Below are 15110 nucleotides of genomic sequence, written 5' to 3'. Positions count from 1 at the left end.
AGGAATCTGTTAATAGGATCAACCTTCGTATATATGGTCACACAAGTCATAGAAAGTTGAATAAACTGATCTCTTGAGATCTGTGATTCAACTTATTTTAGAGGAATCCAATTTTTTATTAATATGTAAATGAGGTGTTATGATCTATGGGCTAGACTTCGCTCTCCTTGAGATTCTGTCACCAGAGCTTATTTTGAATAAAAAGGGATGTAACCAGCATGAGACTTATAATCTCCTGATCAATATGACTTACTCATTCATATAAAATAAGTTCTTGAGGAAGATTCTCATAGAGATCTGTGTCCCGCCCATAGATTGTAACAACTCATTTACATATTACCGTAAGAAAAACGTGTATTTCTGTGGAATAAGATGTTGAATTGCAGATATTAAGGTATCAATTTTTTTCACCTTTCTTTGACCTGCATGTCCATATACACAGCTTAGGAGGGTTAATCTTACTGACAGATTCCCTTAAAGTGACTGTTCTTTTTTTTTTTTTTTTTTTTTTTCTTTCTTGTGGTTCTCATTGCCATTATTTGCACAAAATTCTTCAAAATGGCTCATGTGCATTGATTAGTTTTTTGCCACTTATATATAGTTGCTTCATCTTTTTGTCTTTTACTTTTTTTTGTTGCTTTTTTAAAGCAAAAAGCCACTTGATCATTTAAAATGTTGCACTTTACTATTCAACTGCTCATAAATTAAATTAGAAAGATTTTGTACTCCAGTAGGCTACCGAAGTACAATTGCGCTAACATTTTCTGACGTTTTGAAAAGTAAAAATTTAAGAATTAGACTAAAACATCTTAATAAGGAAATGCATACAAATTAAATCATGAATAATGTGTACATATAAAAGTCTCTATTAGAAGTATTTTTACTGCTGAAAAAAGTTACAAAAACTATGATGAATCGGGGCCCTTATGTTTTCTGACAAGTGAGTTCCATTCTAGAAACGTCTATAAAACAAGAAGTAATTTCTTTTTTTTTTCTCTTAATTGTAGGCAAGGTTGCCGTTAAGAGCTTACTTTTCACACAAGAATACTCCATTAGTATTGGCTCTACTAAGAAAAGTTGAAGGTATGTACTCACTAACAACATTTTTTGGATCAGCTATTGTATATTGTAGATAAGACAATTTCTACATCCTTTTCATCTATTCCCATTTTATGAAGAATACTGTTCATAAGTTTTATAGTGGACAATTAGGAGTCTCCTTTTTGCTTCCTTGCAAAGGAAACAATTTCTCATCTCGTCTATCATGTGCTGTATTGTCATGTTAACAAGCTATGCATGTAATGATCTGATTCTCAAGGATATCAGATGCTTGGGCATCAGTCTGCAGCTGAATGTGCTCACATCTCATTTCAACATGTTATAGGATCTGAGGTCAGGCAAGAAAATAAATCTTTCTGTCCTGCAGAATTCCGTGTGCTGTATTTTATTGGAACGCTTACGGTGGGAATTTCCCTGTTATTTCATCCTTATATTTCCACTGATTCATAGATGGGTATACATAGATTGCATAGGAATGGTTATTTTCTTATAGAGGACTTTTCACCAGTTTCAGCATGTTAAACTGGCCACATCATGGAATAGTGACTGCATACTTGAATAAAATAGTTTTTATTTTTTAATTCCTCATCACTATTGTAGAAATATTAGCTTGTATGAGAAAAAGCAAAGTCCAGCTCACTCGCCATCCACAGGTGCATGGTAATGGATCCATAGAAAATTGAGAACCAGCTGTCATAAAATTTTAATTGGCTTTATTATAAATCCACAAACCTACTTAGAAGAAAAAAAAGTTACATCATCTGACTAGTTTTGGATCGCAAATGATGCTTAGTCATAGCTAAGGATCATTTGCGATCCAAAACGCATTAGATGATGAACTTTTTTTGTCTTTGTCACAAGTACATTAATGAATATATAATAGACTATTAAGATTTTATGACAGCTGGTGCTCGATTTTCTATTTGTATATTGGCCTGTGAAGTTTAGCATATTATATATATGTATAATATATATGTATGTATAAAGTTTAACTGGGCACTACTGGAGGTTTATCTCTGGGGGGGTGTACTTCTTTCTCTGCATGAGGTTGACCATTCATAAGCAGGCAGTATCATGTAGGGGCGAAAAAAACACACCCTAAGCTCCACACTGGTCTCTGCAGCTACTGCTTAGAGGTATTGAAAAGCTGACTTAAGCATCTATGAAACCTTCTCAGATCTTAATTCACTGCAGTTAATGTGGAGTGAGGGTGTAAGCTAACAGCCCTGTCAAATAAGATCTAGAGAGGTTTGTAATGGTACATAACTTTGCAGCTACTGCAGCTGCTGTGCAGAGACACACCTGAACAGTGTTATGCATTATTACTAGTGATGAGCAAGTGGGCTTACCATTGCTCGTTAGATAATCTAGCATTGGGTTTCTCCAACGTGACTTGAGTAGCGAGCATAATTTAAGTCAATTGGAAACTCAAACATTTTCAAACTCAAATGCTCAATGGAATAACGAGCTTTGGCGAGCACACTGCTCATCACTAATTATTACAACTCCTTGTAAGGACGAAGAAAATTAACATGATGATCAAATGTATTTTAATAAGCAGCATGAGGAAATGAATCTAGAATTTGAAGGGTCTTTTTCTGATGCCAAGCAGTCATTAACCCCACAGCAGTTTACCCAACCTGAATTGAATGATTTAGTAAGAGATATGGGCCTATCAAAAAAAGCAGCTGAGCTATTATCCTCCAGGCTTCAAGAAAAGAATGTACTTTAGCGGTCACCTAAAATATCCCATTTCAGGAAGCGTGAACAAATTTTTGTGGACTTTTTTTCCGAAGACTAACAGTTTGTTTTCTGTCATGATATCAGTAGTCTTCTCAGCCAGCTTGGTGTTACCACTTACAGTCCAATAGAATGGTGGCTATTTCTTGACAGCTTTAAACGGAGTCTGTAATATGTTCTCCTGCATATCGGTAATGTTTATGCAGTGGTTTTAATTGGTCATTCAACTCATCTGCAAGAAGATTATAATGACATGAAAATTGTCCTCGACTTACTGAAGTATGAAGAGCATAACTGAATCATTTGTGTAGCTCTTAAAATGGTAAATCTCCTGCTAGCACAACATAGAGGTTTCACGAGGTATTCTTGTTTTCTGTGTTTGTGGGACAGCCGAGCTCGGGAGAAACACTGGAAATAAGAGTGGCCAAAACATGAGGCTCTTAAAGGAGGGATGCAAACTTTTGTTAAGTTGATCGAGACAGGATCATTTTTCTTCCACTTCACATCAAACTTGGTTTAATAAAACAGTTTGTTCAGGTTTTGAATAGAGAAGGTGAATGCTTTCAACATATTATTTCTGCTTTTCCTGCCTTGTCATTCGAGAAGATAAAAGCAGGTGTATTTGATGGACCTCAAATTTGAACCCTCATACATGATGAAGAATTTGCCAAGAAGATGAATAAGGAGGAGAAAGCAGCATGGCAATCTTTTGTGGCAGTTCCTTAGCAACAAAAAAGTAGAAAACTATGAGCTTCTGGTTCAAAGGATGTCGTTGGTGAGATTCACTTCTTGAACAGTCACCTTGATATGTTTCCCCAAATCTTGGAGCTGTTATGATGAGCAGGAAGAACGCTTTCATCAAGATCTGAAGACGATGAAAGAGCGTTATCAGGGACATTGGGACAAAAATATAATGGCAGACTACTGCTGGACACAACCACCGAAAAAAATAAACTCCTATAAAATAATCAACTTTATTATAAACTCCAAAATGACACACAAGTACATATCTTAAAAACAATGTTGCTACACATACAGGTCAGTTAAAGGGGCTTCGGGCAAGTCCCTAAAATTTCCCTTCCTGACCACGGAGGTCGGCCCCCTAATATAATGTTATCACGACCCCACTCAACGACGGCTTGCCCTTAAAACCCTACACTCAAGACACTATAAGTGCTGCTGGCCTAAATGAAGGGCCTATAAAAATTACAGTGAATGATATGGCAATGCCCGTTCTTATCCCCACCAGCTCACAATATCTCAATGGGTTTGCACAGTGATAATAGTTCACCCACTCTACAGTGTATCAGATCCATATACTAGTGGGGCGTATTATACTATTCAAATCAAAGCAGACCCATAATAGATCAATATAGACATTTCCATTTATCTTTGTGTCCCAGTAAATATCACCCCAGTCAGACAAAGCAGTAATACAATTACATTTGTATGCATGCAATAATATCCATCAGAAATACACTTAACAAGTAGAGCTGATCGAACTACCTAAAAAACGGGACCGGCGGATCACAGCCAGATTTTAAAAAGAGTCCGATCCGCTCCGGAATCTGGTGCCCATATAAGTCAATGGGTACCGGAATCCAGAGATTAAAAACATTTGTGGAGGGGATAAGGGGGTAGGAGCGTGCACGGAATACTCACCGAGGTGCTGTCATTGCGGCACACTAATTCCGGGTCACGCTTTTCCATTCCAGAGCCGACAATTCAATATTCACTACTTTGCCCGCCCACCGGACCGTGTAATTGGTTGCAGTTAGACGCGCCCCCATCCTGAGTAGCAGCCTGTCAGCTGAGTGCAACAAATCACAGGTGCCAGGATGGCCGGTGGGCGGTGAAAGCAGTGTATCCCTCGCAAGTGTGACTCCGGCTTTGTTTTTTTTTTTTTTTTAAATTAAAAAAAAAAGTGCCGCCCCCCCCCCCAATTTTCATCCCCAGCCAAGATAGCGCTGGCTGGGGGCTGGTATATTCCAGCCCGCAGCCGCCCAGTACTGCCGCATCTATTAGATGTGACAATCTGGGTGCGATACTGGCCCTTCCCGTTGGCCTGGTGCCATGCCAATCAGGGTAGTAAGAGGTTAATAGCAGCGCACAGCTGCTACTAAACCCTAGGTTTGTGATGGCACAGGCGCCTATCAGATACCTGCATCCCAAATGTGTAAGTTAATGTAAATAATCACACACAAAGAAAAATCCTTTATTTGGAATAAAGTACAAAACACACACCCTCCTTCACCACTTTATTAACCCCTAACACCCTGAAGCTCCGGCATAATCCACACGAGGTCCCATGACGACACATCCAGCTGGCTCTGCTACATCTTAGCCATAGAGAAGACTGCCAGCTCTGAGTGTAGCCTATTACTTAGCCGCGATGAACAATGACTGTCACAGGCTGGGGGGCGCCTGTAACCAATCACAGACAAGAGGACGGCTGGTGGGCGGGGAAAGCAGTGCAAGTGTCTGCACTCCTGTCAGAAGAGTGCTGCTGTACCGGTGATGTCAGACTCGTGCGGGTCTGCGATGACATCACCCTGCACAGCCTGCCGCTGTCTGAACATGCGCGGGCATGTACCTAGAAACACATGCATGCTTCTGTCAGAAATGTGCAACTGTGCCGGTGATGTCAGACTTTTGCGGATCTGTGATCACATCACCCGACACAGCCTGCTGCTGTCTGATCATGAGCATGCATGTACCTAGAAACACATGCACGCTCCTGTCAGAAGTGTGCAGCTGTGCTGCGATGTAAGACTCGCGGGAGTCCCTCGCAAGTGTGACTACGGTCTAAGAAAAACCATATGCAGCTTTTTTTATTTTATTTAAATAAATAATTTAAAAAAAACGATGTGCGGCCCCCCCAATTTTCATCCCCAGCCATGATAACACTGGCTGGGGGCTGGTATTCTCAGCCCGCAGCTGCCCGGTATTGCCGCTTCGATTAGATGTGATAATCTTGGTGCGATACCGGCCCTTCCCGTTGGCCTGATGCGGTGCCAATCGGGGTAATAAGGGGTTAATAGCAGCTCACAGCTGCTACTAAGCCCTAGGTTTGTGATGGCACAGGCATCTCTCAGATATCTGCATCACACTAACCTGTAAATAAACACACACAGGGAAAAATCCTTTATTTGGAATAAAGTACAAAACGCACCCTCCTTCACCACTTTATTAACCCCCAGCACCTGCAGCTACGGCGTAATCCAAACGAAGTCCCACGACGACACATCCAGCTCTGCTACATGTCACAGCTAGCAGCCATAGAGAAGACTGCCAGCTATGAGTGTAGCCTATTACTGAGCCGCGATGAGCGCTGACTGTCACAGGTTGGGGAGGGCGCGTCAGCCTGGAACCAATCACAGATGAGAGGACGGCCGGTGGGCGAGGAAAACACAGAAAGGTGTGTGTATGCAATGGACAGTACAGGAAGTGAATGCGCGACCCGGAAGCAGTGTGCCGCCATAACATCGAGTCTCGGTAAGAATGAAACTCTCACTTATTTCTTCTTTTCTTTATTTTTACTTTAATTGCCGAATCCGGATCGTGCACCCAGAATCCTGCGCACGGATCTGGCACCCAGAGAGCGTTGAAACTGCACAGATCCGGATTTTTATAATCTGGATCCGCTCAGCCCTATTAACAAGTCATAATATCTTATTTATGTCTTTTGCTTGATGTCCTGATGTAGGAGACTGCGATCTCCGAAACGTGTTGACCTGTGCAAAAGAATAAAGATATGGAATAATTAATTTTCATCAATTGGTTTGATGATAGCGCAGCAAGATACCTGGTTTCTTTTTCTAAATTTATAGAAAAACTAACCTCATATTTGAGATCAGCACACTCGAATTAAGTAAGAACAAGTGTTTTTCTGGATGCAACAAAAATGTTGTCCCCCAGTTATCTTTCACCCTTCCTCCACATGTTTTTTTTAATTCGATTGTTGACAGAAGATTTAACCTTTTAGGGACCTGAACTTTTTTTTTTGTGCTTTTGTTTTTTCTTCTATGGACTTGATTTTTACTGGATAAGTAGATGCTTTGAAAGACCATTTACCATATAATTGACCATATTTTTTATACTTTATTATAAGAGTCACCCCAGAATTATATAGCAGAAAATAGAAGACACGCATTTCCTACTAATTAAAACTTCCCTACTGGTACAAAGAACTGGAGGGGTCAATATCCCTAATTCTAATGGGCAGGTAGAATAGGGAGGTAATAATCCTCCTGTTAGTGTTTCTTTCTAGCATGTGTATTATACAAATGTAGCTTTAGAGCACACTCTCTGCAATACACAGAGTTGCAATACACTACCGCATGTACATGCAAACTCAGCTCTGCCATATACACACATCTCTGCTGCACACCCAGCTCTATTGCATACCACTCTTTTACATATATGCACATCTTCTCTACATACACAAACGCTCTCCTACTTACACACACACCTCTCCTACATAGACACACACACAGCTCTCCTACATACATGCACAGTTCTGCCACATCCACTTGCACATAACTCTTTAACATGGAAACACACATTTCTGCTGCATGCACATATACAGCTCTTGTACATACGCACACAGCTTTTTTAAATGCACACACAGGTCTGCTACATGCACACAAACTGTTCTACCACATATACACATCTCTGCTACATGCACACAGCTTTGCTACAAAGAAGCACACACATTTTCATGTTAAATTTTTCACTTTTTTAAATCCCACTTTGGGACTTGAAACTGCTATCTATTGATCTATTATGTTATTTTCTGCAATATTGGTGTATTGCAGTATATACTATGATTGTGGTTCTATAAAGCAACATTGGCTGAACTTCAAAGAAGAACTAAGATGGCAGCCACGAGGGGCTTTTGCTGTTCCCTGGCTGGCATGATTGGTAAACCATTGGCTCTCTGAGATTAAGTGACAAGTTGACTGAAGGAACATGGCGCTCTCATGATTGATAGAGGCATCTAAGGGGCACTTTGCACACTACGACATCGCAGCTGCGATGTCGGTAGGGTCAAATCGAAAGTGACGCACATCCGGCGTCGCAGTCGATATCGTAGTGTGTAAATCCTTTTTGATACGATTTAAGGAGCGCAAAAATGTCCAAATCGTATCATCGGTGTAGCGTCGGTCATTTCCAAAATTTCGGAAGGACCGATGTTACGATGTTGTTCCTTGTTCCTGCGGCAGCACACATCGCTGTGTGTGAAGCCGCAGGAGCGAGGAACATCACCTTACCTGCGTCCTGCGGCTCTTGCCGGCAATGCGGAAGGACGGAGGTGGGTGGGATGTTTACGTCCTGCTCAGCTCCGCCCCTCCGCTTCTATTGGCCGCCTGCCGTGTGACGTCGCTATGACGCCGCACGACACGCCCCCTTAATAAGGACGCGGTTCGCCGGCCAGAGCGATGTCGCAGGGCAGGTGAGTGCATGTGAAGCTGCCGTAGCGATAATGTTCGCTACGGCAGCTATCACCATGATATCGCAGCTGCGACGGGGGCGGGGACTATCGCGCTCGGCATCGCAAGCATCTGCTTGCGAAGTCGTAGTGTGCAAAGTGCGCCTAAATCTCTAACAGCAACTATCAAAGCTCTCTCCAAACGCTGCCATTAGAGGAAGATGCAGGTTGTGTAATACTTGTTATAAAGTGGACTCAGATCCTAAACCCACTCCTTACACCCTGCCACAAGCTTTGACAAAAATGTACAACACAGGTCATTAAGGGTTTAAGTTCTTGTCAGTTGGTGGAAAAAAAATTATTGACCACTGTTGTTCATAGACTGTGGGAGAATTTTATTATGATATACATTTTGCATACTTCTCAATAAATCTGTCGAGAAGGTCTATGTGAAGAAAACCAAATTTATGCCAACCATGGCCTGCTGAAGACTTATGCTGTAAATTACACCACTTTTTGCCATAAATTATAGTACAATAGTTGGGTGGTAGAGGCCCCACCTACTTCCATTAAGCTCGGCTAACTTGTTTCAAATTTAATTTTTATAGGATTTTTGTATTCCAAGAAGCAAAGTAGAAAACCTGTTATCAATATACTATAAAGTATTGTTACAAAATAAAAAGAAAGGGCAGTAGGGGAATACATGCAAAATATTACATTGACACATATTTTCTAATGGAAGAAATAAATGAGCAATTTATGACCATTCCTCAATGCAAAGGGAGTGGACCAGCACTAAGCAAAACCAGCAGAAGTCGTCCCGGGGAAGAGAGCACACTATGTCAATTTGGGGTGAGACGATAAGCATCCAATTCTTGGAACTCAATTCAATCCCTCCATGTCACACAATATCTATCTATATGGGCAGGAGACAAGGCAATTAAATGTTCCATCCTATGTATGATGGAGATTTCGAAAAACCAATTCTCCAGGGTTGGGGAAGACTGGTTCTTCCACTGACGAGGAATAACCTTTTTAGACACCTGTATGAGGTAGCTTATTAGGGATTGTTTATATTTGTTGAGACAAGTAGTAAGTGTAAAGCAAAGGAGCCTCAGGAGAATTGGGAACAGAAAAATCTGTTATCTTTTTTGATAAGTAGGACTACCTGGGTCCAGAAGTTTTTAATTAAAGGACAACTCTGTCAAATGTGTGTCATCATCCCCTCTACTACCGCACACCTCTAACATCTGTCAGATACTGAAAAGTACCACGTGCGTAACAATGTTGGCACGCGATACCATATAGACATGATCTTGAAATGGTTTTCTTGGGCTATGGTTCCAACCGAACTCTTATAGGCTAATTGAAAACACTTTGCCCATTGATGGTCATCCAATGATTTTCCCATTTCTTTTTCCCACACAGAACAATATAGTGGTGTACTATGTGATGTCTTGGCAATAAGGAGCTCTGATAACTTTTTAGCATAGTGCCAAAAGTAGCTAAAAATTGAACCCTGTACGTCCCAAAAGCTGACTAAAATATATACTTACAGTGCCTACAAGTAGTATTCAACCCCCTGCAGATTTAGCAGGTTTACACATTCGGAATTAACTTGGCATTGTGACATTTGGATTGTAGATCAGCCTGGAAGTGTGAAATGCACTGCAGCAAAAAAGAATGTTATTTCTTTTTTTTTTTTTTTTTTTTTTTTTTAAATTGTGAAAAGTTTATTCAGAGGGTCATTTATTATTCAACCCCTCAAACCACCAGAATTCTGTTTGGTTCCCCTAAAGTATTAAGAAGTATTTCAGGCACAAAGAACAATGAGCTTCACATGTTTGGATTAATTATCTCTTTTTCCAGCCTTTTCTGACTAATTAAGACCCTCCCCAAACTTGTGAACAGTACTCATACTTTGTCAACATGGGAAAGACAAAGGAGCATTCCAAGGCCATCAGAGACAAGATCGTGGAGGGTCACAAGGCTGGCAAGGGGTACAAAACCCTTTCCAAGGAGTTGGGCCTACCTGTCTCCACTGTTGGGAGCATCATCCGGAAGTGGAAGGCTTATGGAACTACTGTTAGCCTTCCACGGCCTGGACAGCCTTTGAAAGTTTCCACCCGTGCCGAGGCCAGGCTTGTCCGAAGAGTCAAGGCTAACCCAAGGACAACAAGGAAGGAGCTCCGGGAAGATCTCATGGCAGTGGGGACATTGGTTTCAATCAATACCATAAGTAACATACTCCACCGCAATGGTCTCCGTTCCAGACGAGCCCGTAAGGTACCTTTACTTTCAAAGCGTCATGTCAAGGCTCGTCTACAGTTTGCTCATGATCACTTGGAGGACTCTGAGACAGACTGGTTCAAGGTTCTCTGGTCTGATGAGACCAAGATCGAGATCTTTGGTGCCAACCACACACGTGACGTTTGGAGACTGGATGGCACTGCATACGACCCCAAGAATACCATCCCTACAGTCAAGCATGGTGGTGGCAGCATCATGCTGTGGGGCTGTTTCTCAGCCAAGGGGCCTGGCCATCTGGTCCGCATGCATGGGAAGATGGATAGCACGGCCTACCTGGAGATTTTGGCCAAGAACCTCCGCTCCTCCATCAAGGATCTTAAGATGGGTCGTCATTTCATCTTCCAACAAGACAACGACCCAAAGCACACAGCCAAGAAAACCAAGGCCTAGTTCAAGAGGGAAAAAATCAAGGTGTTGCAGTGGCCTAGTCAGTCTCCTGACCTTAACCTAATTGAAAACTTGTGGAAGGAGCTCAAGATTAAAGTCCACATGAGACACCCAAAGAACCTAGATAACTTTGAGAAGACCTGCATGGAGGAGTGGGCCAAGATAACTCCAGAGACCTGTGCCGGCCTGATCAGGTCTTATAAAAGACGATTATTAGCTGTAATTGCAAACAAGGGTTATTCCACAAAATATTAAACCTAGGGGTTGAATAATAATTGACCCACACTTTTATGTTGAAAATTTATTAAAATTTAACTGAGCAACATAACTTGTTGGTTTGAAAGATTTATGCATCTGTTAATAAATCCTGCTCTTGTTTGAAGTTTGCAGGCTCTAACTTATTTGCATCTTATCAAACCTGCTAAATCTGCAGGGGGTTGAATACTACTTGTAGGCACTGTATATATCTATATATAGACAGCGAGTGTCATAAGTATTGACCACTTCACCAATTCAAAGTAAAATATATTTCTTAAGATGCTATTGACATGAATTTTTCACCAGATGTTGGTAACTAGCCATCCAATCCACACAGTACATTTAGTAATTTGTAATAATGAGAACTAACACAGGGAAAAAGTATTGAACACGCTTGCTGAAATTTATTTAATACTTCGTACAAAAGCTTTTGTTGGTGATGATAGCTTCAAGACATTTCCTGTACGGACAAACTAGTCGCATGCATTGCTCAGGTGTGATTTTGGCCCGCTTTCTGTAAATTTGTAACCCGCTTTACGAGAAAGCTTTGCTGTACGAGCAAAATTCTCACCTCACACACTTCCGGTTCCGTCCATTCACCGCGCTCTGACCCGCACTTGCACTGTCCACACAAACACACATGTACGCACAAACCCACACAAACACACACGCACACACACACACACACATACAGTACTGTATTATGCTCACCTTACCTTCCGTTCCACCGCCGGCCTCATGGTTCTTGTAGCTCCGGGTACATCGCGGCGAACTACAAGTACCATGAGGCCGGCGGTGGAACGGAAGGTAAGGTGAACATACCTATATCTGTACCTTCCGTTTCATCGACGGCCTCCTGGGTCCTGTAGTGCGCCGCTCCGCTACAGGCATCGGCATCCATAGCAACGAAGCAGGAACTTCCTGGTTCCTGTCACCACTTGTCAAAGACAGCGCGCTGGCCAATCAGAGGCAAGCGGCTCTGCCTTTGACGTCAGCGCTCTGGCAGGAAGTTCCGCCCTCGTTGTTATGGTCACCTGATACACGGCCCGCACCGGAGAACAGCAAGTCCCAGGAGACTAGCGGTGGAACGGAAGGTAAGGTGAGCATATAATATGTGCGTGTGCATGTGTGTTTGTGTGTGTTTGTGTGAGTTTGTACATGTTTGTGTGCGTTTGTGCATGTGTGGAATGATAGAATAGGGGACCAGGATGGGACATTTAACACATTGTGGAACAGATCGTCAGCATTGCAATGATTTCCTATGGTAAACCTTGCTCTGCTGAACGAGTACCTTGATTAACAAGCACAGTCCCAGAACGGATTGTTCTCGTTAACCCCTTCACGACCGCGGGCAGTAAAATTACGTCCTATTTTAACGTGACTTAACGACCAGGGACGTAATTTTACTGCCTAAACTTCATTTGATTGCCGTGGCCATAGCAACGGCTTTCAAATGATGTCCCCTGCTGTTTCTTACAGCAGGGGACCTTTGCCTGACCCCAGGGGGGGTGGCATCGCCACCCCCCATAGGCGATCGATGTGATTGGCTGTTCAAATCTGAACCGCCAACCACATCGTTCGCACTAATTTCGGCAAAAATAATGCCCGAATTAGTGCGATACTGTGAGATCCTGCTATGATCTATTGTAGCAGCTACAGCAGATCATAGCCGGATCTCTAACATGTCGCCCCCAGCCCCTGCAGCACTGATTGGAGCGATCGTGCTATGACGCGCAATCGCTCCAATCAGTGTTCAGTGGGGTGGTCTGATCTGCGGGTGGCCGCCCTCCCCAGGCCTGTCCTGGTCTGGGGACCCTCTCCCAACATGTCTGCAGCGTGGAGTGGCTGGTACTTTTGGTACCATGCCACCGCTGCTGCTGCCGCCGCCGCCTCTGATGTCACCGCCGCTGCTGCTCTAATCGTAAGTATTCCGCTCCCTGCGCGCTCCCGTGAAGGCCCCTGCGCGCTCCCGTGAAGGCCCCTGCCCGTGCCCCCCCTGATCTGCCCCCCTACGCCCCGATCTGCCCCCCGGCACCCCGATCTGCTCCCCACGCGATCTGCCTGCCTCCTCTGTCATCTCTATTCTGCTTCCAAGGTTCCTTCCTTCTGCCTTTGCTTCTCCGCCCCCTCTGCCCCCCCCCCCATCTGCCCCCATCCTCTCCCCATCCCCCCCTTCCCCCTCCCGACGTCCTCTTACCTGCCTTCACGGGTCGTCCGAGGTCTTCACTGGCCCCGATCACATCTGCCTCCATCGCTGGGTCCTTCTGCTGATCTGTCCAACGTCCTGCCTGCTGCTGGTGTAAAGCTGTCTATCTCACTGCCTTCTTGTTCCTCTGCAGCTCTTCTGGTCAGTCCTCTTGGTACTGTGAGTATAACTGTTTTTTTTGTTTTTTTTTCTTGTATCCTGTCCATTTTTACACTTCATCCATCCGTGCGTCCCGCCAAGCGCTGATCAGGGATGCAGATAACGGATCTGCATCCGTGGTCAGTTTTTGGCGTGACTTTTTTCCGTATTCGCAACGCTTTTTGTATCGCATCCGTCCGTGCGTCCCGCCAAGCGCTGATCAGGGATGCACATAACGGATCTGCATCCATGGTCAGTTTTTGGCGTGACTTTTTTCCGTATTCGCGACGCTTTTTGTATCGCATCCGTCCGTGCGTCCCGCCGAGCGCTGATCAGGGATGCACATAACGGATCGGCATCCCTGCTCAATTTTTGGCGTGACTTTTTTCCGTATTCACGACGCTTTTTGTATCTCATCCGACCGTGCGTCCTGCAGCAGCCGATCAGTGCACTGCGTCTGTGCGTTTGAAAAGTCAAATGGCGTTCCTTCTCTTCTGAACCCACCATGTGCCCAAACAATTACTTTCCACCACATATGAGGTATCTGCGTACTCAGGAAAAATTGCACAATATGTTTTATGGTACATTTTTTCCTGGTACCGTTGTAAAAAAAAAAAGCTACCTGGTTGATACAAAAATTTTGTGGTTAAAAAAAAATTATAATTTTCACGGTTCAACGTTATCAACTTCTGTGGAGCCCCTGGGGGTATAAGGGGCTCACCAAACATCTAGATAAATTCCTTGAGGGGTCTAGTTCCGAAATGGGGTAATTTGTGGGGGAGCTCCACTGTTTAGGCACCATAGGGGGCCTCCAAACGTGACATGGCGTCCGCTAATGATTCCAACCAATTTTGCTGTCAAATGGCGCTCCTTCTCTTCTGAGCCCCACCATGCGCCCAAACAATTACTTTCCACCAAATATGAGGTATCTGCGTACTCAGGAGAAATTGCACAATACGTTTTATGGTGCATTTTTTCCAGATACCCTTCTGGAAGAAAAAGCTACCTGGTTCAAGTGACAGTTTTGTGGTGAAAAAAAAAATTGTATTCATGGCTCAACATTATCAACTTCTGTGGAGCCCTTTGGGGCTCGCTAAACATCTAGATAAACTCCTTGGTCTAGTTTCCAAAATGGGGTCACTTGTGGGGGAGCTCCACTGTTTAGGCACCATAGTGGGTCTCCAAAACGTGACATGGCGTCCGCTAATGATTCCAACCAATTTTTCTGTCAAATGGCGCTCCTTCTCTTCTGAGCCCCGCCATGCGCCCAAACAATTACTTTCCACCACATATGAGGTATCTGCGTATCAGGAAAAAATGCACTATAAATTTTATGGTGAATTTTTTGCTGATACCCTTGTGAAAAAAAAGCTACCTAGTTGAAGCAACAGTTTTGTGGTAAAAAAAATTTTTTTCTTTTCATAGCTCAACGTTATAAACTTCTGTGAAGCCCCCAGGTGTTCAAAGTGCTCACCAAACATGTAGAAAAAATATTTGAGGGCTCTAGTTTCCAAAATGGGGTCATTTGTGGGGGAGCTCCTTTGTTTAGGCACCTCAGGGGGTCTTCAAACCCGACATGGC

General features: G+C 43.3%; 1 protein-coding gene across 4 annotated transcripts in view; it reads left to right on the top strand.

The window, feature by feature from the left end:
* The window catches only part of FANCC (FA complementation group C), a 412246-nt gene that overhangs the window by 348571 nt on the left and 48565 nt on the right, over positions 1-15110 (top strand). For all 4 annotated transcript variants that reach the window (XM_075318657.1, XM_075318636.1, XM_075318643.1 and 1 more), the window contains exon 11: positions 1008-1083. In XM_075318657.1, coding sequence (XP_075174772.1) covers positions 1008-1083 — 76 coding nt within the window. The remainder of the gene's footprint in view (positions 1-1007; positions 1084-15110) is intronic.

This window comes from Anomaloglossus baeobatrachus, chromosome 1 (assembly GCF_048569485.1).
Source record: "Anomaloglossus baeobatrachus isolate aAnoBae1 chromosome 1, aAnoBae1.hap1, whole genome shotgun sequence".
NCBI lineage: Eukaryota > Metazoa > Chordata > Amphibia > Anura > Aromobatidae > Anomaloglossus > Anomaloglossus baeobatrachus.
This window is presented reverse-complemented; position numbering and strand designations above follow the sequence as displayed.